This window comes from Cavia porcellus, unplaced genomic scaffold, assembly GCF_034190915.1.
Source record: "Cavia porcellus strain 051 isolate PalLab524CR breed Dunkin Hartley unplaced genomic scaffold, mCavPor4.1 scaffold_25, whole genome shotgun sequence".
Taxonomy (NCBI): domain Eukaryota; kingdom Metazoa; phylum Chordata; class Mammalia; order Rodentia; family Caviidae; genus Cavia; species Cavia porcellus.
In genome coordinates, this window is record NW_026947508.1 from 24,772,269 (window position 1) to 24,795,455 (window position 23,187).

Sequence of the window (23,187 nt, forward strand, 5' to 3'; positions counted from 1 at the left end):
GGCATTACAGGCGGTCGCCATTGTGCAGGCAGTCTTGAAGTTCCTTACCCTTATCTCCAAAATGGTGCATAAAAGCCTTCCACAGGAGCTGCTGGGGGAAATAACTAAGAACACTGGTAAAGGGCACAGCACCTGGTCCCCCGTGGGGACAAACTAGTTTTCTTTTTCTTTCCTGTCATTTTATTTTTTTCCTGCTTCAAACCCTCCTTCGAATCCAGGTTCAGCCTAATCGTTAGCTGAGTGACCTTACGCAAGTCACTTTTCCTTTGCAGGCCTCGATTGAATCTCTATAAAATTAGAAAGTTGGCCTCGGATCTCCAAGCATGCTTCCAACAACGTAATGCGACTGTGAAGTTTATCCGGCTGCTTTCCTCCCCCGGGATTGGTGGTACGGTCCCCCGGCAGCTACCCCACCCCTGTCCTGGACCTTGGTACAGGCCCAGGGGGCCCTCGGTGGCCTCTCTGGGCGGCCCTTGCCCCCCGCCGAGTTCCGGGCCTGTGCCTGAGCAAGCTGATTGGCTGGAGCGGTGCCCGGGCTGCGCGGCAATAGGTGAGTTTGGGAGGGGACGGGCGGGGCTGGAGGACCGCCCCTCCCCCCTGGGTCGGCCGCTGAGTGGAGCCGCGGGCGGGCGGACGGACCGACTGACGGGAGGGACTGGAGGCAGCAAGATGGCGCAGACTCAGGGCACAAGGAGGAAAGTCTGTTACTACTACGACGGTGAGCTCCGTCCTGGTGGCAGGGGCGGGGGCGGGGCCTGGCCGGCGGGATGGGGGGAAGCGAGACGGAGGAGATCTGAGGAGGACGCTGGGCATTGGGGAGAGGCTGAGGGAGGAGGCTGCGAGCGGGAGGTCGAGGCTGAGGGAGGAGGCTCAGGCCGAGAGGGGTCGCGCGGGGGAAGCCCGAGGTGGTGTTGGTGGGGAGATTCTTGACAGAGACGGATGGGGAGAGTTTGAGTGGGACTCCTGGAGGGGGCTGAGTCTGATGGAGACGGTTGCAAGGATGAATTTCTCCACTGAGAATACAAAGGTATCTCAGCGTCCCGTGCCGTCCTCGTCTCTTTTGGAGAGAGCCCTGCAGGACTGGTCACCCGCTTCCCCTCCCCCAGGCTCTGAGCAGGGCCTGCAATTGGTGCTGGGAAATAGGGCTGGAAATCGGGCTGAATGGAGAGAAGTGCAACCTGTTCAAACAACTTTTTATTGAACAAAGTTTATGGGGCGGCTTTCTCTGTTCTAGGGGTTTAGGTGTTGGGGCCGGGGGGTTCAGCCAAGTCACACTTCCTATTCTGCTCATGGTCTAAAGGGGGAGCTAGGCAGCATCGCAAGTACCCTCTGGAATTAGTGCTGGAGGGAAGAGGGCTCAGAGGGCCAGGGAGCACGGAGAAAAGGCTCCCCACCCAGCCTAGGGTCAGGGTGGAGGAATGTCATCTCACTTAGGACCTGAAGAACAAGAGTTGTTAGCCAGACGCAAGAGAGGCACGGTTAGAGGCAAGGCAAAAGACAACATCTTTGAAAGATACAGATATTTGTGAGTTATGTGTGGCTGGGGCATAGGTTTGGGGATCTGGTGTAGAAAGGTGGGGAGCAGGACAGAGGGAAGAGCTGCAAGTGGTGAGACTTGAGAATTAATAAGGACCAGATCATAAGGGGCCTGGCATTCTCTCCAGAGGAAATTGGACTTTATTATGAAGGCAGTTATGAATCATTGAAGTTTTATGTAGGCTAGTGCCGTCATCACATTTATACTTTAGAAATATTAGTCTGGAACAGAAATTAATGAGTGTAAGGGTGAGGGAGAAGGGTTGAATCCTCTTTTTGGTATGAGTAGTTTGATAATGGGCATTTGAAGAATGCCATGTCAGTAGATAACTTTGGATTTTCCTTTTTTTTTTTTTTTTTTAAGAAAAAGTTATTGAGATGTTTAGGATAGATGCAACTGGAGGCATCCAGTTGGCAGTTGACTGTTGAGGGCTTCATTTTAGAAGATCAATGAGAAGATAAGAGATTTTAGTAGTTGTCAGCATACAGATAGAAATTTTAGTTAGAAGAGAATGTGATTACTGAGGAAGTTGGTAGGATAGGAAGAGAAGAGAATCTAAGGTAAAATTCTCAAAAATGAACTGGGGGAAAGCCTAGTGACTCTCATGATCTGTATTTTTGTTATACGACTTGTCAGTGTATGTTGAAATTGTTCGTTTGTGTCATCACGTTTTTTGCAGTCATCCAGCTCCTGAGAGAACATTCCTTGATTACCTCCTTATCCACAGTCTAAAAATAGTGCTCACTTCATAGTAGGCTCTCAATAAATATTTAGTAATTGCTTTTATTTGAGACAGGGTCTCTATGCAGCTCAGGCTAGCCTTGGACTCAGTGTTTAGCTCAGGCTGGCCTTGAACTCATGGAAATCCTCTTGTCTTAGTCTCCTATGTGCTGGGATTACAGGCTCACAAATGCTAGGATTACAGGCATGTGCGCCACACCTGATTTTTAGTAGTTAAATGAAAAAAGGTTATAGAAGAAGTGGTCTGGAGGGGTAAGTGAACAAGAAAGTGTCAAATTACAGAAGCCAAAGGTGGGAGGGAGTGGGCAAGGGTTGGCAAGGGTTGGAATAGAGTCTGGATTGCAGTAGATTTCACAATGAATGGATAGTGAAGACAGGAGAGCAGTTAAAAAACATTTATTTATATTTTGGTAACTGGGATCAAATTCAGAACCTCATGCTTGGCAGGTACTGTGTCACTGAGCTACATCACTGGCCCTATTTCCTTTTTTTAAAACTAGGAGTTGAACTCAGGACCTTGCTCTTGCCAGGAAGGTGTTTGTGCTGCTGAGTCATATCCCCAGACCTTGAGTTTGAAAACTTTTTAAAGAGAAGCTTTTGTGAGGCAAGAGAGAGAGAGAGTTGTTGCAGGGGAGATGTAGTGACTAAGGGTTGAGCATATTTAAATTCTTCTTCTTTTTTTTTTTTGGTACCAGGGATTGAACTCACGACCTAGTGCTTGCCAGGCAGGCGCTTGTGCCACTGAGCTAAATCCCTAGCCCTAGCATATTTAAATTCTTATGGAAAACAAGTGAAAGAGAAATTGAAGATACAGGAAAGAGATTAGTAGTGATTAGTAGTGATGGAGGATCTGGTTGACTGGAAACCAGAGCGTAGGTAGGGATACTGGCTTTTAAAAGGTTCCTTGGGAGCTGGTCAAGGGAAAAAAGTTCTTATTTATATAAGTTTGAAGGGAAGAAGGGCCCGACTAGCTCAGTAGAGTGCTTGCCTGTCGACAAGGCCCTGGGCTCAGTCCCCAGTACCTTAAAAAAAGAAAAAGAAAAAAAACACATGAGTGAGAAGATGGGGAGAAAGCTGAGGGAATGCCCAAAATAAAATAAGAATATTCCCCTCCTGGAGGGGTAGGAAGAAAGCAGTTGCTGGAAAAGGAATCCGGAAGAGAGGCAAGTTAATTAGCTGTTGTGAAAGAGGGAAAGAAGTTTGGAAGGATTGCTGTGCAGTAGATGGAGGATCCATTTGAGGCCGGAACCTGTGATTTTGTACCCGTATAATTTTGCATAGTTTTATGGTCTTGACATTTCCTGTTTAAAAGAAAAAGTTTATCTAGACAAGATGGTGCATGTCTATAATCCCAGCCCAGCTCCTGGGAGGGTTGAAAGTTGAAGGTCATCCTGGGCTGTGTAGAGTTCCAGGCCAGCTATGGACTGCATGGGAAGACCCTACTTAAAAGAAGAAAAAGTAGACTGATTTCAGTCTTTAGAAAAGGGAGTAGACTTCTTTTTTTTTTTTTTTTTTTTTTTTTTGTCTTTTTGAGACAGGGTCTCTCTGTGCAGTTCAGGCTGGCCTTGAGCTTACTTTGTAGCCCAGGCTGGTCTTGAACTCCCAATGATCCTCAGCTTCTCGAGTGCTGGGATGACAGGCGTGAGCCACCATGCCCGGCTGTTTGTTTTGAAATAGTCTTTTTGTATAGTTCAGGCTGGCCTTGAACTTGCAGAGATCCTCTGGCCTCAGCCTATCAAGTGCTGAGATGATAGTCATGAGTCACTGTATAAGGTTTAGGGAATATTTTAAAGTAGCAGGCCGAGGGTATAGTATAGTAGTGTATAGTGCTTGTCTAGCATGTGCAGAATCCTGAATTCAGTCCTCCACACTGGGAAAAAAAAGTTTGAAGTAATGTCTACATACAAGAATTTTTTTTTAAGTCTCAAGAACCAAATTAAAACTCTTAAGAAAAGGATGGTGTCTCTGGGTTCCACCCTCAGGTACTTGTCAGGTTTCTAGATAAGGTATCTTAGTGCCCCAGGTCTGAGCCTTGGCTGGACCCAGGCTTGATAGGCAAAGGAATAATAGAGATCAGGCCTACACCCCTTTTTTTTCTTTCTTTCTTTTTAAAAATTTAAACCTTAACCTCATCCTGGAGGCCTTAAGAAGTGAATTTTGGGAATATAGTTCACTTGGTTTTGGACCATTATTCAAGAAATTTACTACAAGGAGACCACAGAGCTCTGGATTGAACCTAATAGAGCATTTTGTATACTGGATTTGGAGTCAGAATAGTTGACTGCAACTGATTAACTGCATCTTGGGCATGCACTTAATTTCTCTGAGTGTCAGTTCAATTCCTTGAATATGTATTGAGTCTCTGGGATGTAGTATGTTAGTCTCTGCCTTTTAGGGGTATATACTCTTGTGTATATGGATAGATATTTAAATAATTCAGATACAAAACAAAATTAATGGGGCTGGGGATTTAGCTCAACGGCATAAGCCTGCAAGCAGGCTGTCGTGAGTTTGATCCCCGGTACCTATAAAAAGGAAAAAGACCAAAAAAAAAAAAGAAAAAAAAAAAAAGAAAAAGAAAAATTAATGAAGTGCTGTATACAAACTTCATAGAAAAGAGACTTTTTTTTTTGGTACCAGGGATCGAACTCACGACCAACTGCACGCTTGCAAGGCAGGTGCTTACGCAGCTGAGCTAAATTCCAGCAAGAGACTTAATTTTTAATTAATTTGTTTATTTATTTTTGAGATAGTCTCTGTATAGTTCATGCTGGCCTTGAACTCTTTATGTAGCCCAAACTGTCCTCAGCTTTGCAACAATCTTCCTGCCTCAGCTTCCTGAGTGCTGTAATTACATATGTGCACCACCATGCCCAGCTTCAAAAGACTAGAAATTTTAATCCAGAAATGTTTTTAACTGTAATCTCAGTACTCTCAGAGGCCCAGCCTGGGCATTTAGCAGGGCCTTGTTTCAAAATTTAAAAGAAGGGCTGGAGATTGTCTCATTGTAAAGGCCCTGCATTTAATTCCAATATTGTAAAAAAAAAAAAAAGATGAGGTAGGAGGTGGGATTGAAGACTGAGCTGGGGATTGTAGTGTGAGGGGTATCAGCATAGGAAACATTCCAGATCCAAGAAACACTCTGAACCAAGAATATTTTGGGGGGCTGGGGATTTAGCTCAGCGGCATAAGCGCCTGCCTTATAAGCAGGCAGTCCTGAGTTTGATCCCTGGTACCGATAAAAAGCAAAAAGACAAAAAAAAAAAAAACCAAAAAAAAAACAAGAATATTTTGGCATGAAGATGAATGCCATGTACAGGATGGTACTCTGGTGTGTCTATGGCACAGTTTGATAAGCATCTGTGAATGGCCAGATATAAATGTTTTAAACTTTATTTTGCCATCTTGGTCTCTGACACTTTTCTGAGGTCTGCCATTGTGGTTTGAAAACATCTATAGGTGATATGTAAACTAATGGGTATGGTTTTGGGTTTTTTGTTTTGTTTTGTTTGATCTTTTTGAGACAGGATCTACTGTATAGTTTAGATTGACCTTGAGTTCACTTTGTAGCCCAGGCTGGCCTTGAACTCTAAGTGATCCTCCTGCCTCAGCTTCCCCAGATACTAGGATTACACATGTGGGCCACCAAACCCAGCTTGAGTATAGATTTTTCCAATTCAATTTTTTTTTTTAAACCAGGGATTGAAGTCATGACTGCACGCTTACAAGGCAGGTGCTTAAACTGCTGACTTAAATCCCCACCCTCAAAATACTCATTTTCTCTCTTTTTAAAAATTTTTTTATTTTTTGTGCTGGGGATCAAACTCATGATCTTGTGCTTGCTAGGCAGGTGCTTAGGCCCCTGAGCGAAACTCCTGGCCTAAAATTTTTATTTATAGAAATAGGTAGCTAGTTGTATTTGTGCTAAGGGCCATAGTTTGTTTGCTTTAGTCTGGGATCAGAGAGAATGCGGAGAAATGTGTCTATATGGAGAGAAAGTTTAGTGGTGTAGCAGGAGATAAAGCAGAAAGGTTGACTAAGCAAGTCTTTGAGAGCCAGCCTACTGAAATGATTCTTTTGCTTTTTTTCCTGTAGGGAATATAGAGCAGTTAGGATTTAACTCTGGCGATAGTGTGGCGGATTGACTTAAAGGCAGAAGGACTCATTGGAAGGTTATTGGTATGGGTGAAGCAAACAATGATAAGGGTTTAGTTAGTTTTTTTTTAAGCCAGTCAAATTTAGCAGTAGGGGGGTGGTATACCAACTTTAGTGACACTAATGTTAATAAGTTCTGATAACCTACTGCCATCGGACCAGCCAAGTTTGTTTGTTTTATAAAATAGGAATAATAAGGCCAGGGACTTAGCTTAGCAGGTGCAAGCACCTGCCTGGCAAGCATGTCAGGAGTTCAATCCCTGGTACCAAAAAAAAAAAAATCAAACCAAAATAAAACAAAGAAGTTGCTCAGATTATAAGATATAGGCATGAAAAACTGATAAAATAGGAAAGACCGTCTTACCAGTTTTACAGTGTTATTGTGAGGGTCCACTAAGAAAGTGAAGCTGGGTGTGATGGCACATACCTGTAATTTCAACACTTGGGAGGCTGAGGCAGGAGAATCACTGTGAGTTTGAGGCCAGTCTGGGCTACTTAGTGAGTTCATGGTCAGTCTGAACTACATAGCAAGACCAAAACAAAAGAAGCAGAAGTGCTACAACATGAGAAGTTATATTATATAAGAAGCAGGCAGTAGCTTATAATAATTCTGAGTAGTGATGGTTTTCTATTTGGGGAGGGAATTCCTTGGTGATATAGTGAGGTGCCTGCTGGCTGCTGTTCCCTGGTTGCGCTGGAATAAACCCTTTACTATCTAGTGCCTGTGACTCATCCTAAAGTGCTGACCTCACCAGGGCTCCTTGCTTTTGGTTTTGCTTCTTCTATAATTACCCTTCCTCAAACTGGGAGAGAATCTTGGAAACCAGAAATGAGCTGGAAAGGCAGTATGCCTGCAGTTAGCTGTAAAAGTTCCTGGATTCTACCGGGAATGTGTGTCTCTGTTACTGAACCTGTCACTCTTCTTCAGGGGATGTTGGAAATTACTATTATGGACAAGGCCATCCAATGAAGCCTCACCGAATCCGCATGACTCACAATTTGCTGCTCAACTATGGTCTCTACCGAAAGATGGAAATCTATGTGAGTTACTAGGAGCTCCACCCCTGCCCAGCCTCATCAGCTCAAGTTCCCTATATGTTATTTTTTATTTCAGTAACTACTCATTTACTCAGTTGAATGTGATGAGTGACTCTGTAGCAGGTATTGTACATGATAGAGATTCTGTTTTTGTGGTGTTTATTCTAGGGCTGAGACCCACATGTAAATAAGTAAAGTATATTACCATGTGTACATGCAACATTTAAAGAACGTATAAAATGCAGAGATAATGAGCAAAGGACCAAGGAAGTTAATGACTGTTTCATAGAGGTGATATCTAAGGAAGGTTTTAAAGAGTGAATAGAATTTAGCCTTGGCTACAAAAAAGATCCAGCATTCTAGGCCAAGGGAAGCACATTGGCTGAAAGGTGGAGGTAAGAAAAATGTGGTGTGTGCGGAAAATACAAGCAGCTCAGAGAGCAGATGGACTGTGTGAATGTGCACTGTGAGCTCTGGGACATAGAGCTGAAGAGAGGAGAGGTCCGTGGGGATCGAATGTCCTGTACTAAGCAATTTTGGTGTGCCAGGGTCAAACCCAGCCCCCCTAATCAAAAGTGACAGACTGTTGAACGGGGTGCCAGCTCTCTAGTTAACAGAGAGCATAGACTCAGACTGACTTTTTGACTGGGATTCATTTTGTTTTCTCTGTAGTACTGGGAATTTAACCCCAAGGCTTTTACACTGAGCTGTATCCCCAGCCCTTTGATTATTTTTTTTATTTTTTATTTTTTTTGGTATTGGGGATCAAACTCATGATCTCACAGTTGCCAGGTGGGTGCTTGTGCCACTGAGTTAAATCCCTGGCCCTATTTTTTTAAATTTTTTAATCTTTTATTTATTTTATTTTATTTTTTTGGTATCGGGGATTGAACTCATGACTTTGTACTTGCCAGGCAAGTACTCGTGCCACTGAGCTGTATCTCCAGCCCACCTTTTTATTATTTATTGAGACAGAGTCTTAAGTCCCTGAGTCTCCCAGGCTGAGTTTGAATTTGGCATACTCCTGCCTAAGGCTCCCACTAGGGTTATAGGGATGTGTTGCCATGTTCAGCTTGATCTTCCAGCATTTTTGTTTTTGTTTTTGTTTTGAGACAGGATCTTGCTGTGTATCCTAGGCTGCCTTGAACTCATGGCAGCCCTCCTTCCTCAGCCTGCCAAGTGCTGGGATCACAGGAGTACCCTACACCCTGTCCAGATTCTCTTTAAAACTGGGAAAAAAGATCACAATGAGTTCAGGGTCTTGTCTCCAAGAAAAGAAAAAAAAAAAAAAAAAAAAAAAGAATCTGAAAATCTAGTTCACATAAAATCTCCCAGTTTTAATGTTGGCTCAGGGCTTTTATTTTCTAACTTGAGTATAAACAAAACGTGCAAGTATATCCACATGGAGCAAATTTGGTCCAATTGTTCCTAGTTTAGCCTCTTTTGGAGGCAGTGAGGAGCAAGTGAAGAGTTCTAAATGGAAGGAAGATAGAAACAGCCTTGTATTTTAGAAGCAGAGAGGCATCGGGAAGCTGTGGCAAGAGTCCAAATGAGAAAATAAAGAGGGACTGGGGGCCTGTGTTGTCTTGTAGTATGAGAGTGTGTTGTTAAAAGTCTGTGCCAATAGTTTGAGTAACCTAGCAACAGCAGGACCCTTCTTACCATCCCAGAGACTAAAGGCAATGAGTCTTCTGTCCCAGAAGGCCTTGTCATGTCTCTGGAGCTGACGGAAGCACCTGGGGAAGCAAGGAGGGAGCTAGACAGACCGTAGAGACAGATAGCTTTTTAATGCCTGAAGGACAGCTGGGAATGAAAAGCATGAGGCTTTCTGGGACCTCCCCCCAGCTGAAAAAGAAAACCCTTCTAGAAGCTTCCTAGCAGGCATTTTCTCGAATCTCTTGGGTCATTTGCCACTGTTAGACAAATTATCATTGTGGGCAGATAGAATTACTAGAACTGACTTGGACTAATCATGATTTGATCCCTAGGGATGGGTATATCAGCACCAACCAAATTGGGATGTTACCAAGAGAATGGCTCTTTGGGCAGCAACTGAGTATGGTGATATAGAAGAAAATACCTTTTTCTTTGTGGGGTAGAGGTGGTTTACTAGGGATTCAACCCAGAGACTTCAAACTGGGCTACACTTAAGATTTTTTTTTTTAAATGTTTTAAAAAAAATTTTTTTTTTTTTCCTGACCAGGGATTGAACTCATGACCTCTTGTTTGCCAGGCAGGCACTTATGATGCCATCAAGCTAAATCTCCAGCCCCTATTCTTTTTTATTTACTTATTTTGAGATAGGGTCTCTCTGTGTAGTTTAGGCTGGCCTTGAACTTACTATGCAGCCCAGTCTGGCCTTGAATTTGAATCATGCCTCAGTGTTGGGGTTATAGGTAGGTGCTATCACACTGAGTTCATGGTGTTTTTACTGTGAACTCCTAAAGTAGAACCCCAGTACAATCTATTTTCAGCTCTCTATACATTATTCCTTTCTCTTCTTCCTCTCCCTCTTCCTCTTCTTCTTTCTTTTTTCGAGATAGTGTCTTACTACATAGTTCATGTGGTCCTTAAACTTAGTATATAGCCCAGACTGGCCTCAAACTCAAAATCCTTTTATCTCAGCCTCATGAGTACCTTTTTCTCCTTAATTTGATCGTTATTTCTTCCTGCTCTATTTCTGCTTTGAACGTGACTCTCTGGTCTTTGCCCTCCAACTGTGTTTCTCTGTATTCATCCCTCCTTTCCATTCTGTCAGTTGTGGTCTGTGTATCCCTTTCCCAAAGCAGTATCTGTCCAGAAATTGATGGCTTTTGGGAATCATTCCTGACATGAAGCTCCTTAGATTTCTCATGGAAATTGGCTGTATTACCTCTATTTTTATACCTGAAGGAGACAACATTGGGTTGTTTTTCAGTTTCACTGACTTTGGTTCTTTCTAAAGTTCCAACTTCACACATTATTATTCTTACCCCAAATCTCCATCCTTGCTTTCTATACAGTCATCTTGCTATTTATGTAGTTAAGAATCCCACTTTTCTTTTGATCTAATTTTGTCTATTCCCAGGCTTCTTGTTCATTGTCTCCTGTGTGTGTGTGTGTGTGTGTGTGTGTGTGTGTGTGTGGGAGGGTGCTGGGGGTTGAACCCCAGGATCTTCACACTGAGCTCCATCCCCTGTCCTTTTTGAAATTTTTGAGACAGGCTCTCACTAAATTACCGAGCTTAGCCTTGAACTTGCCATCTTCCCAGACTGCTGGAATTAAAGGTGTGCACTACCATGTCCAGCTTCTTTGTTTTTCCTTTTTTTGTTTCCATGCTGAGAATTGAACAGTGTCTTTCATTTGCAGCTTAAGCATAGTTATGTCCCCAGAGGTGCCCCCACCTTTTTGATTGATTGATTGAATTTTGGGGGAGGGTACTAGAAATTGAACTCAGGGCCTGGCAAGCGCTGTGCAGCTGAGTTATATCCCAGTTCCTGATTGATTGATTGATTGATCAGTTGATTGAGACAGGCTCCCATTATGTAGTTCAAGCTGGCCTCAAAGTTGCAGCAACCCTCCTGCCTCAGTTTCCCAAGTTCTATGATTACAGGTATGTACTACTGTGCCCAGATGAAAGGATTCTTTTTTAATTTTAAAATTTTTATTTATTTTATTTTTTTGTTTTTTTGAGGCAAAAAACAATAGGTGTTTATGGTCTTCTTAATGTTCACAGGATCTATCATGCTTTCACCATTTTCACTCCTCACCATGTAGCCCAGGCTAGCCCCTAACTTGGAATGATGTTCCTGCCTCTTCCTCCTGAGTGCTGGGTTTACAGACATGCACCACCACTCATGGCCTTAAATTTTTATTTATTAGCATGTTTGCAGTATATAATGATTTACATTCATTGGGAGGAGCTGGTACATGTACATAATACATCTTAATTCTTTTTGTTTCCCCCCCATGCCCTTTCCCTCTTTCATTTCTTGGTTATTTTTTTTTTTTTTTTTTTTTTTGGTACTGAGAATTGAACTCATGACCTCACACTTATCAGACAAGCACTTGAGCCACTAAGGTAAATCCCCAGCTACCTCTCATTTGTAAGATATACCTCACTAGCTCTCTTTAGTGACTGTAAGAATGATTCATGGATTGACCCCAGCTGGAAGTAGACTAGGAATGCAGACGATATACATCACTTAAATGTTAGCAAAATTCTTTACTTGGTTAAGTGAGCAGTGGTATTATTACTAGAGTTTTTAGAGGAAAAGCCCAGTCTTTCTCAGGCTGAACACACCAACTTCAGGCGTTCATGCCCAATACCAACCAAGAAGACAGCAGAGGTGAAGGGCAGCAAAGATTTCATCAGTGCTGGGGAGGACAGATAAACAAGTTCAGGATCTGTCTTCCTGGAGCTTGCAGAAGCTTTAGGGTTTTTTAAGATTCAGGAAATTAGGAGTAAGTACCTCCAAAAAGGGAAAAAAAAATTTTAAGCTGCAGGGTTTTTTCCCCCAAGTGTAATTTGAAAATTACCATTTTTCCTGGTCCCCTTTCTAACTATCTTTATTTCTGGCTACAGTGTTACATGATTGTCTGGGTAGGGTGTGCTTTTGCAGAGCTCTTCCTGTATTTGCATAGGAGAACCCCCCACCACTGTGCTGTCCTTGCTTTATAAGTGTCCTAAGCTTGACTTTTTGGCGGCAGGGGGACTGGGAATCAAATTCACGACCTCACACTTGCCAGACAGGCACTTGCTGAGCTACATCCCTGGCCTGAAAAGATTTTTATAAAACATGAAAGGTGGTACAAAGACACAATTCAATGAATACCACTTAATTTAGGGAAAAAATTCACATTAACTACTGAAGTCACTATATACCCTTTGTTGATCCTTTCTTCTTGCCCAGAGTTCATTCTACCCTGAGTTTTGGGTTTATCGTTTTTCTTTTCTTTATAATTTTACCTTTATAACAATTTCTTTTGAGATAGGGTTTCACTGTGTAGTTCAGGCTAGCTTTGATTTTTTGTTGTTTTTTGTATCTTTTTGTGTGTGTGAGAGACAGGGTCTCACTATGTGATTCAGGCTGGCCTTGGGCTCACTTTGTAACACAAGCTGATCTTGAATTTGCAACATCCTCCTGGCTCAGCCTCCAAGTGCTGGCATTACAGGAATGTATTACCACACCTGACTTTTTTTTTTTTTTTTTTCTTAAAACAGGGTTTCACTATGTAATTCCAGGTTGGTCTTAAACTCACAGTGATTCTCCTGCCTCAGCCTCCTGAGTGCTAGGATTATAGGCATATACCACTATGCTCAGCATGTTTTAGTTGTACATGCTTAAATGTTAAATAAATGGAGCCATATACTTTTGGTTTTGTTATGTGGTATTTTTTGAGATTGAACTCAGGGCTTTTGCACTAAGTCACTTAGTAGCCCAGGTTGGACTCTTTTTTTTTTTTTTTTTTGTCTTTTTCCTTTTTATCGGTACTGGGGATGGAACTCAGGACTGCCTGCTTGCAAGGCAGGCGCTTATGCCGCTGAGCTAAATCCTCAGCCCCCAGGTTGGACTCTTGATTCTTCTGCTTCAGCCTTTCAGAGTGCCTGGATTATAGGCATGCACTATGTTTATTATGTGACTTGCTCTTTTGCTCAACCCGTTCCTTATGGAGTTCTTTTTTTTTTTTAAATAGTAGCAAAGTTTATTTGAAAAAGTAAAAGTGAAGGTCTAGGCAGAGTGTGAGTTTGAGCCCAATAAAAGAGGAAAAAACAGGATAAAAGTACACCCTGGAGAATGCAGGGTGGGCTGTTAGGAGGAAAGTCACCATAGCCTACTTAGTGTGTTTCAGTGTGTGGCTGTGTTTCTTACTGTATCCCTTTGAAATAATACCTGGTGATTTTATTTTATTTGTGGGCATTTGATCTGTTTCTGAGTTTTGGACCCTTCCCCCACCCCTCCTGAAGTTCTGAGGGTTGAACAAGAGGCCTTTGCACTGAGCTAAGTCCTCAGTCCTTTTTATTTTTTATTTTGAAACGCAGGTCTCACAAAGTTACTAAGTTGCCCAGGCTGGGCTTGAATTTATGATCCTTCTGCCTCAGACTTCCAGAGTGCTGTGATTTTAAACTCATCGAATTCCACAAACAAATCTGGAATTTGGTTGGAATTTTATTGAATCTGTACATCGTCGTAGGGAGAATTAACATCTTAAGAATATAAGACCTCAAATCCATAAACAAAGCATGTCTCCATTTATTTAGGCCTTTTAAACTTCTTATAAAAGGCTTCTTTTAGCTTTTTTTTTTTTTTTTTTTTAAATGTTTAGAAATTGTTTTAAAACTGAGTATGGGGGCTGGGGATTTAGCTCAGTGGCATAAGTGCCTGCCTTGCAAGCAGGCAGTCGTGAGTTCGATCCCCAGTACTGATAAAAAGGAAAAAAAAAACAAAAACTGAGTATGGTGGTTCATGTCTGTAATCATAGCACTTGGGAGGCTGAGGCAGGCGAATCACTGTAAGTCTATGGTACACATGAGTTTAAGGCCTGCCTGAACTGCATAGTGAGACCTTGTCTCAAAAAAAAATTTTTTTTTTCTTTTGTACCAGGGATCAAACTCATGACTGCACGCTTACACGGCAGGCAAGTATGCCACTGAACTAAATCCCCAGCTTTGTTATAATTTTTTTTTTCTTTTTATCGGTACTGGGGATGTAACTCATGACTGCCTGCTTGCAAGGCGGCAGGTGCTTATGCCGCTGAGCTAAATCCCCAAGCCCTGTTATAAATTTTTTTAAAAATTGTTATAAATTAAACATACACATAAGCATCAATTTAAGAAATAAAACTGATAGTATCTCAGAAACCTACAGGCAAGTATGGTGGTGTACACACTGTAAACCCAGCACTGGAGAGGCTGAGGCAGGAGGATCACTGTGAATTCAAGACCAGCTCACCATATAGTAAGACCCTGTCTTAAAAAAACCAAAATAAATATAAACCTGCATGTATCTCTTCCTGTCAGTCTCCCCCACCCTACCAAGAACAAACTAGACTCCTGACCTTTCTGTTAATTCTTTCTTTAGCCTTCACCAATTTAACTATAGTAGTGCAGCAACTGCCTAGCAAGCACAAAATCCTGAGTTCAATTCCTGGTACTCACACACACACACGCGCGCACACACACACACACACACACACATACAAAATGAAAATAAATACGGCTCCTAAAATGATATAGTTTACATTTGGCCAAACTTGACTGAAATATAAATGAATTATACAGTATGCATTGTTTTGCATATAGCTATAGTTCTTATTAAATTGTGTAGCATTTCATTGTAAACTGTGCGGAGGTTTATTCACTCCAGTTGCTCATGGGCATTTGAATTTGTCGCTGTTGATAAAGGGTGCGTGTGTGTGCTGGCGTGCTTGCACGCTGGGATTGATTCTAAGGCTTTGCAAACTGCTAACCAAGCACATGCTGTATTATTGAACTGTATCTCCAGCCCCAATAAAGTTTTTCTTTTTTTGCAGTGCTAATAGTTGAACATGAAGTTTTGTGTATGCTAGACAAGCTCCACAGCTATTCTTATTTACTTTTTGTTTTTAAACAAGGTCTTCCTAAGATGCCCAGGCTGGCTTTAGACTTATAATACCTCTGCCTCAGCCTGCTGAGTAGATGGGCTTACAGGTGTGTGCCACCATGTCTGGCCCTCATAAGGTCTTATTTTCTCCATGAAGGCCATGCATGTCTTTCATTAGATCGTTTTCCCAAATACTTCTCTTTTTTTTTGGTACCTGGGATTGAACTCAAGACCGCAGGCTTGCAAGATAGGCGCTTATGCCACTGAGCTAAATCCCCAGCCCTGATTTTTTAAAAATTGTTGTTATAAATTATATGGGTTTTTTGGTTATTTTGCATGTTCTAATTTACTAGTGTCTAAACATAAAGAGTACAGTTCTTTTTCTTTAAATTTAAATCAGTTTCTATGGTTCTGCTGGGGGTTTTTTGTTTGTTTCTGTGGGCTGTCATTCCTGATGCTTTGTTAATTGTCTATTTTGTGATGTTTGTCTGTGAATGAGGTCATCTTCAGAAGGAGATTTGCTTTAACTTTTTAAAGTAGGAGACATTTGAAATGGGCTGTCTTTCAGAGATTTGGAATAAAGGGTGAACTTTGGCAGCACATGAAAGTAAATATGGTGGGAAATGCTACAAGACTTATTGAAGAAGAGTTGTCTGCAGTGTAATATTTATGAAGAAGGCATGGGGAATTGGGTTGGGAAAGAAACTTTGTGAAATTCCTTGATTGCCATGCCAAAGAGTTATAATCTTTTCTTTCTTTCTTTCTTTTTTAAGATAGGGTCTTGCTATGTAGTCTTGGCTAGCCTTGAATAATAATTATTATTAATTTTTTTTTTGGTATGGGGGATCAAACTAACAGGCTTGTACTTGCCAGTCAGGCACTTATGCTATTGAGCTAAATCCCTGGCCCCAGGTAGTTTATAATCTTTTATATAATCTTTCTTGAATATTATTGAGAAGGGATTGACTTTTTAGGATTTTTTGTATTTTTCGTGGTGGTGCTCACCTGTAATTCCACCATTTAGGAGGTTGAGGCAGGAGGATTGCTGTGAGTTAAAGGCTAGCCTGAACTGCATAGTGAATCCCTGTCTCCAAAAGATGACCAAAAAAACCCAAGAAAAATGGTGATTCTAGGATACAAGGTACAAGAGGATGAGGCTCAATATACTTGGAGCTGTATAGGGGCCAAAAATAATACAAGTGAAAGTTAGTTTATTGAGTCAACAGATAACTACTGAGCAGCTGTTATAGGCCAGGCACCCTGTTTGTTACTTAGAATACAGTTTGACCTGCTTCTGGCCTCGCAGAGCAATCAGGCACACGCGTAGTTTCTTTGTTTTTCCTTTTTTTTTTTTTTTTTTTTTTTTGTGGCGCTTACAAGCGCTCTGCCCCTGAGCTATGCTGCATCCTAGCCACACACATGCAATTGCTTTGCATTTTGATGAGTGTGACAGGGAAGTACTGGATTCTCAGGGGAGCATTTTAGAGCCTTAACTGAGACTGTGGAGACTCTGGGAGAACTGACTTCAATTGCAACCTAAAGGTTGAGTGGAGGGTGTAAGGAGAACAGTGTTATATTCTAGGTCACAGCATGTGCTAAAGCCTAAAAGGGTGAGTACTTCCCCTTGGGGAAATGCAAATGAAACCATGCTTGGCACGGTGAGTACTATACAGGAGATAAATTCTACCCCTTGAACATGTTTTGTTTAAGCCACAAAGTATTTTTTAAGAACTTCATTGTGATGACCTGCCTTTGAAAGAATGAAATTTGACCCGAAAGAATCTGGTACTTGGGTCCAAACTCCTTCGTGGTACTAATCAGCTAGAGCTACATAAAAGCTATTCTGCTCACCTTTTTTTTTATTTGGTTTACTTGTTTTGAGTGCCACACTAACTAAACTGCCTAGCCTATATATTATGAATTTGGTGTTTCCTCAGGTAGAGCATATAATATTTAAGGGAATTCTTGAGATGTGAGCAGAGACTAGATTATTCTGATTTTCTGAGCCAAGTTGAAAAGTTTGAGCCTGATATTTGAGCAGTAAGCCTTTGAAGTAGTTTTATGTTTTATTTATTGTTTTGAGATATGGTTTCACTGTGAAGTCCAGACTGACCTTGAACTCACAGTGTAGACCAGGTTGATCTTGAACTCACAATAATCCTGCTTTAGCCTCCTGAGTGCTGCGATTATAGGCATTGGCCACCACACCGTGTTTGAAGTAATTTTAGAGGGAGTGATACGATTCAATTTGCATTTTAGGCCAATTACTCTGCCTGAGAATGTATTCACACTGCTTAAATCAGGTCCGGGATGGCAGTTAGGAGATTGCCACTGCAATCTGAGACAAAATGGTGGTAAGCTGGGTGTGGTTGCACATGTATGCAGGGAGGCTGGGGCAGGAGGATAGCTGTGAGTTAGAAGCCAGCCTGGGCTATGTGTATGTGCTAAATTCAAGGCCAACACAAAGGAGACCCTGTTTCTTTTTTGTCTTTTTCATTTTTATCGGTACCAGGGATCGAACTCACGACTGCCTGCTTGCAAGTCAGGCGCTTATGCTGCTGAGCGAAATCCCCAGCCCCTGGAGACCCTGTTTCTAAAAACAAACCAAAAAGGTGGTGGTCTGGAGGTGGAAGTGGACAGACTTTGGGCAGATAGATGGCAGTAGTTTGAACATAAGTCTAATGCAGTAAACAAGGAGAGAAAGAAATCAAAAGTGATAGTCTGGTTTCTGTCTCGAGAACTGGGTGGAAGGTAGTGAGAATAGGAACCTGAGAAAGGACGTAGAAGAAACAGTGGTGGGGTGTAGCTCAACTGCAGAGCACATGCTCAGCACGCATAAGACCTCGGGTTCAATCCTTGCACACTCTCCAGAGAAACAAATAAAAGAGCTGGGCAAGGCTGTGCACATCTGTACTCCTAGCACTTGGGAGGCTAAGGTAGGAGAAATGTGAGTTCAAGGCCAGCCTGGACTACTTATAGTGAGCTCAAGGCCGGTTTGAACTGTAAAATAGGATCCTGTCTCCAAAAAAACATCTTCTAACTAAAAAAACTATAAAGTTGGGCATGGTGGCACCTGCGGTTAAACCCAGAACTCAGGAGGCTGAGGGAGAAGGATTGCTGTGAGTCAAGGCCAGCCTGGGCTACATAGTGAGGCCCTGTCTCAAAACAAGACACAACAAGGAAAAAAAGGGGGGGGGGCTCTAGGATACCTGGGTGGAGCTGATGAGATATATTGAAATTGTGAATCTGGAATTCAGAATACAGATTAAGATTCTATCTAAAAACAAGAGGCACATCCTGATGTGGATGATACTGGTAAGATGGTAACTAATAACTCAGCATGGTAGAAATAACTTGGTATTTAGAGCCAATGTTGCTTCTTTCAGTCTCACTCCCTTTCTCTCTCTCTGTCTCTGTCTGTCTGTCTCTCTCTCTTTCTCTCTTTTCCCCAGTACTAAAGGTTGAATCCAGGAAATACTGGGGTATATCTCTGGTCCTTTTTATTTTTTCATTTTGGGACAGAGCCTTGCTAAATTGCCCAGGCTGTCTTCACATTTGTGCCTCAACCTGTTAAGTAGCTGGGAGTACAGGCATGTGCCCTGCACCTGGCTGTCTTTTAGTGTTATATTCTTTATTAAATTAACTGCGAAATTTAAATGAGAGTCAGTTAGTAGCTGGAGCAGACATCTATTTCCCTGTTCCAGTTTACCAGCTGTGTAACTCTTTGTGTAAGTTACTTATTCTCTCTGTGCTGTTCTTTCCCTATACAATTCAGAAAGTAATAGTATGATATTCCAAAGGCTATGTGAGGATCCTATGAGATAGCATGTGTGTGTGTGTGAAATATTGACTGGCACAGGCCGGGGGTTTAGCTCAGCAGCACAAGCACCTGCCTGGCAAGCGCAAGGTCATGAGCTTGATTCCCCATTTCCCCCTTCCCCTAAAAAAAACCTGAAAAAACAAAGAGTGCTTACTGTGGCACAAAATAAGCACTCAAATATTAGCCGTGGATAGAAAATGCTTTGTAGACTATAAAAATGTTGATAATTAGGGGGTGGGGGTTTAGCTCAGCGGCATAAACGCCTGCCTTGAAAGCAGGCAGTCGTGAGTTCGATCCCCGATACCGATAAAAAGGAAAAAGACAAAAAAAATTGATAATTAGAGAAGAAGAGACTCATCTATGAAGAAGACCTCCATGTGAGGGATGGGAGGAAAAGAAGAGATTTTTGTGGTTTTGAGACAGGGCCTTGCTATGTAGTTCAGGCTGGCCCCAAACTCTCAGTGATCCTCCTGCTTCAGCTTCCCCAGTGCTGGATTCCAGATGTGCACCACCATGGCCGGCAATCTTACCCAGTTCTTATACCTGTAAGGTTGTTGTTGTCCCCTAAGTTTAGTAAATGACATTGTGGCTCTAGGCATAACTTGTTTAAGCACAGAGTTTGAACTGCAGTCTGTTTTCCAGGACCCAATCTCCTTTGCTAATCGTGTTTACCTAACCAGATCATAAATGTGTGGAGGCCTAATCTAACCAGTTACTTCTTTTTGTCCAGCACCTAGCTCAGTGCTAGACAGTACAGATATTTCAGTGAGACTGACACCAGTCAAAGCTAACTTGCCCTTTCTCCCTTCTGCCCTCTAGCGCCCTCACAAAGCCAATGCTGAGGAGATGACCAAGTACCACAGTGATGACTACATTAAATTCTTACGCTCCATCCGTCCAGATAACATGTCTGAGTACAGCAAGCAGATGCAGAGATGTAAGTCTGTTCTGGTGCCTGCCTATCCCCACACCCTCTTTCCATTGGAGAGGCCCACCCTGCCTTCTTTTTTCTTATTCAGCTGACGTCTGATTTCCTTTTCCCCTGAGGGTGCCAAAATCTGTTTTTCAAGTCTGATTTTTCTTGTTTCCTGATCATAAATAATAACCGTTGGAATTTTTTCCAGTTAGGTTTACAACGCTGTCCAGAGAGTCCTATAATTGTAATGGGAAAGCATTGACCTCAGAAGTGGACAATAGATATAAGACCCAGTTCTGAATCTTAAGTGACTAGGCAAGTCACTTCCCCTCACATTTTTGTTGTAATATGAGCCAGGCTGTATGATCTCTTGTTTTCTTCCATACCACTGTAACTGTTTTGTCTTTATATTAATTTAGAATTTAAAGGTCACTTGTGATTGACTCCTTAAGGTAAAATCTTGAAGATGAGGTGATTCTACCCTTGCCCCTGGGTCCTGAAACTCCAGAACATGTCCTTATCTCAGAAACCGCACCTAGTTTGTAGGAATTGGGATTACTTTAGCTATGGCCAAAAAAAAAAAAAAGTTGAAATTGGGACTAAGGGCCAGGTGATATAGCTCAGCAGTACAACACTTGCCTGGCAAACTCAAGGTTATGAATCCGTCCCCAGTACCAAAAGAAAGAAAAAACTGGGGACTAAACTGTCACAACTGAACTTTCCCTTGTGTTGTTTTGGAAATTATCTCTTAGCACCTAAAGCTTCATACAATAAACAATATAGTAATATTGTCTAGAAGTAGTTTTGGTTAGCTTACGACATTTTCTATTGTAGCACTGGGAAACCCGTAGTGCTTGGGGAAAAGATAGTCTTAGTCCCATGAAAGTAACCACAGGGAGATGATGATGACAGTGCTGTGAAGACATTTCCTGCTGCCAGCCCTCTCTGGATGAGGTGTATTTTCTCTGAATTCTTAGGGCCTCATTGTCTTCCAAGAGAAGTGAGACACATTCATTACTTTGTTGTGTATGACTTTGAGGTTTCTGAACTCATTTAGGCCACAGGTTAGGCCAGTGGTAGCAAACCTTTTAGAGTTATCAGTGATAATAGAACAGCCCACTACGACATGAGCCTTCGGTTTGCCGCCATTGGGTGAGGCTCTATTCTCAGAACAGATTGTTGTTAGAGAAGCACTTTGCATTGAAGCAAGAGAGCGTGGTTTTCTTAGGTTGACTACTCAGTTCTGCCACTTGGCTGTATGTTTTTGAGTACGTCTCCTCCTTGTCTCTTGAGTATTCTTTTTTTCTCTTTAGAAAGAAAATAATAGAGGTGGTGGCATATGCCTATAATTCCAGCACTAGGGAGGCTGAGACAGAAAGATCACCAGGAGTTCAAGGTCAGCCTGGGGTACATAGTGAGTTCAAGGCCAGTCTGAACCACAAAGCAAGGCCGTCCCAAAAAATAAAACAGAACAAAACAAAACAGAAGGAAGATGGTAGTTTCTGTTTCATACTTGAGAATGAGAGATAAGTAGCACAATGTATCCAAAGTGCCTACTCTCAATAAATAGCTTTTGCTATTATGGCTTACAGTTTTTGTTATTTATAAATCAGTCAATGCAGACAAAAATGCTAGACTCTTAGGAATCTACTCTAGTGCTCTAATTTTTCTGAAACCGTCATTTTAAAGTGATACATTAAAAATTAGGTCTGAGAGGGGCTGGGGATTTAGCTCAGCGGCATAAGCGCCTGCCTTGTAAGCAGGCAGTCGTGAGTTCGATCCCTGGTACCGATAAAAATGAAAAAGACAAAAAAAAAAAAATTAGGTCTGAGATTTTTCTGATTTTTTTTTTGTTTTTTGTCTGAGATTTTTCTTATTGGAAATAGTGGTGGAAAGGATGAGGCTTGCCAAGGAACTCAAGGTACCTTTACTGACTCAATTCATACTAGCTGACACTTCATGCCATGCGTTATAACCTGGGGTGTCTACTGAGACAGTAACAGAAATACAAGAGCTCTTGTATGAACTCTTATTTAATATTTACTAACTTCTAAGCTAAGCTAGGAAGTTATACTTTGAAAAGACCAAATTTGAAGTCAGGTTTCCTTGCTCTTGGGTAGAATATGAACTCTTTGTAGTCACTCAAGGACTTTGAAAGCCCTGATCAGAAGTTCTGACCTAATATTTAATTCATGAAAATTAGTGAATGTGATTTGGGGAACAGATAATCTGTTAGAACATGGGGCTCATGATGAAAACATGCTAACAGGATTTAAGGTAAAGGAACAGTGAAGTCCTTACCTATGCTGTAAGCTATAGGCTGAGGCATAGGAGAGTGAAATGACTCAGAATCACACAGCAAGAGAGTGATAGGATAGCGAAATTGGGAGCACAGTATATCTCTAGGTGTCACATTTGTGGATTTAATCAACCATGGATTTAAAAAAAGAAAAAAGGCATCTATACTGATCATGCACAGACTTCTCATAATTTCCTAAAGAGTAATTCAGGGATTATCAAAGTATATAGGAGGAGCCAGGCTCTGTGGAACATGCCTGTAATCCCACCTAGTCAGGCAGGTCATAGAAGAATTGGTTGAGCCTTGGAGTTGTTCAAGGCCGTTTTGGGCAAGTATCGAAACTCCCATCCCCTACCCCCCCCCATTATCTATCTGGGTTTTAAAAATGTATATATATATTGGCCTGGAATCAATCCATGTGATGGACACTGAAGGGTAACTGTAGAGTACTTCTTTTATTTATTTATATTTTTAGTTTTTTGAGACAGAGTCTTTGTAGTCCAGGCTGCCCTTGAACTGACTGTGTAGCCATTGCTGGCCTTGAATTCACAGTGGATAAAATGTTTCAGACATACACAAAAACTTAAAAAAACAATGAACATCCTTGCACCCACTACCCAGCCTAAAAAAGAAACCACAATACAGTTGAAGTGCCTGCATGCCACTTCTTGGTCACACAGTAGTCTCAGCTCCATGATTCCCCCTGCCAAGAGCCAGCTCTCCTGAAGTCAGCTTTTAATCCCATGCATCTCCTGCAATACGCTGCTACTTTCCTACTGTTTCTGCTCCCCCATCTCTCACTCTGTGGTTCCCCTTAAATGCTGAGCCAGGCTAAGGATGAGAAAAGTATGGTGGGAAGAGGAAGAACCACAAGAGGGTCCTCCCTGGCATCACAGATTTGCTCAGGTGAGCGTCTCTCTCCCATTTCCCTGGTTCCCATGTCTAGTGCCGTAGCACCTCAAGCTGGGACTAACTGGACCAGTTGCTAGAGCCACATGTTGGCCTGGCACCTGGAGAGAAATACTTTTTTTCTTTTGTCTAAAACACCAGTCCTTCCCATGGGTCCTTCATATTGCAAATGGAAATACAAGCAAACTTTGGAAACCCAGGGACCTGGAA

At 42.0% G+C, this 23,187-nt stretch overlaps 1 protein-coding gene across 1 annotated transcript in view; it reads left to right on the forward strand.

Annotated features, from left to right (window-relative positions):
• Window positions 1-560: 560 nt before the first annotated feature.
• The window catches only part of Hdac1 (histone deacetylase 1), a 34,498-nt gene continuing 11,871 nt past the window's right edge, over window positions 561-23,187 (forward strand). The window contains exons 1-3 of the mRNA XM_003471080.5: window positions 561-718; window positions 7,362-7,474; window positions 19,673-19,790. Coding sequence (XP_003471128.1) covers window positions 670-718; window positions 7,362-7,474; window positions 19,673-19,790 — 280 coding nt within the window. The 5' untranslated portion in view covers window positions 561-669. The remainder of the gene's footprint in view (window positions 719-7,361; window positions 7,475-19,672; window positions 19,791-23,187) is intronic.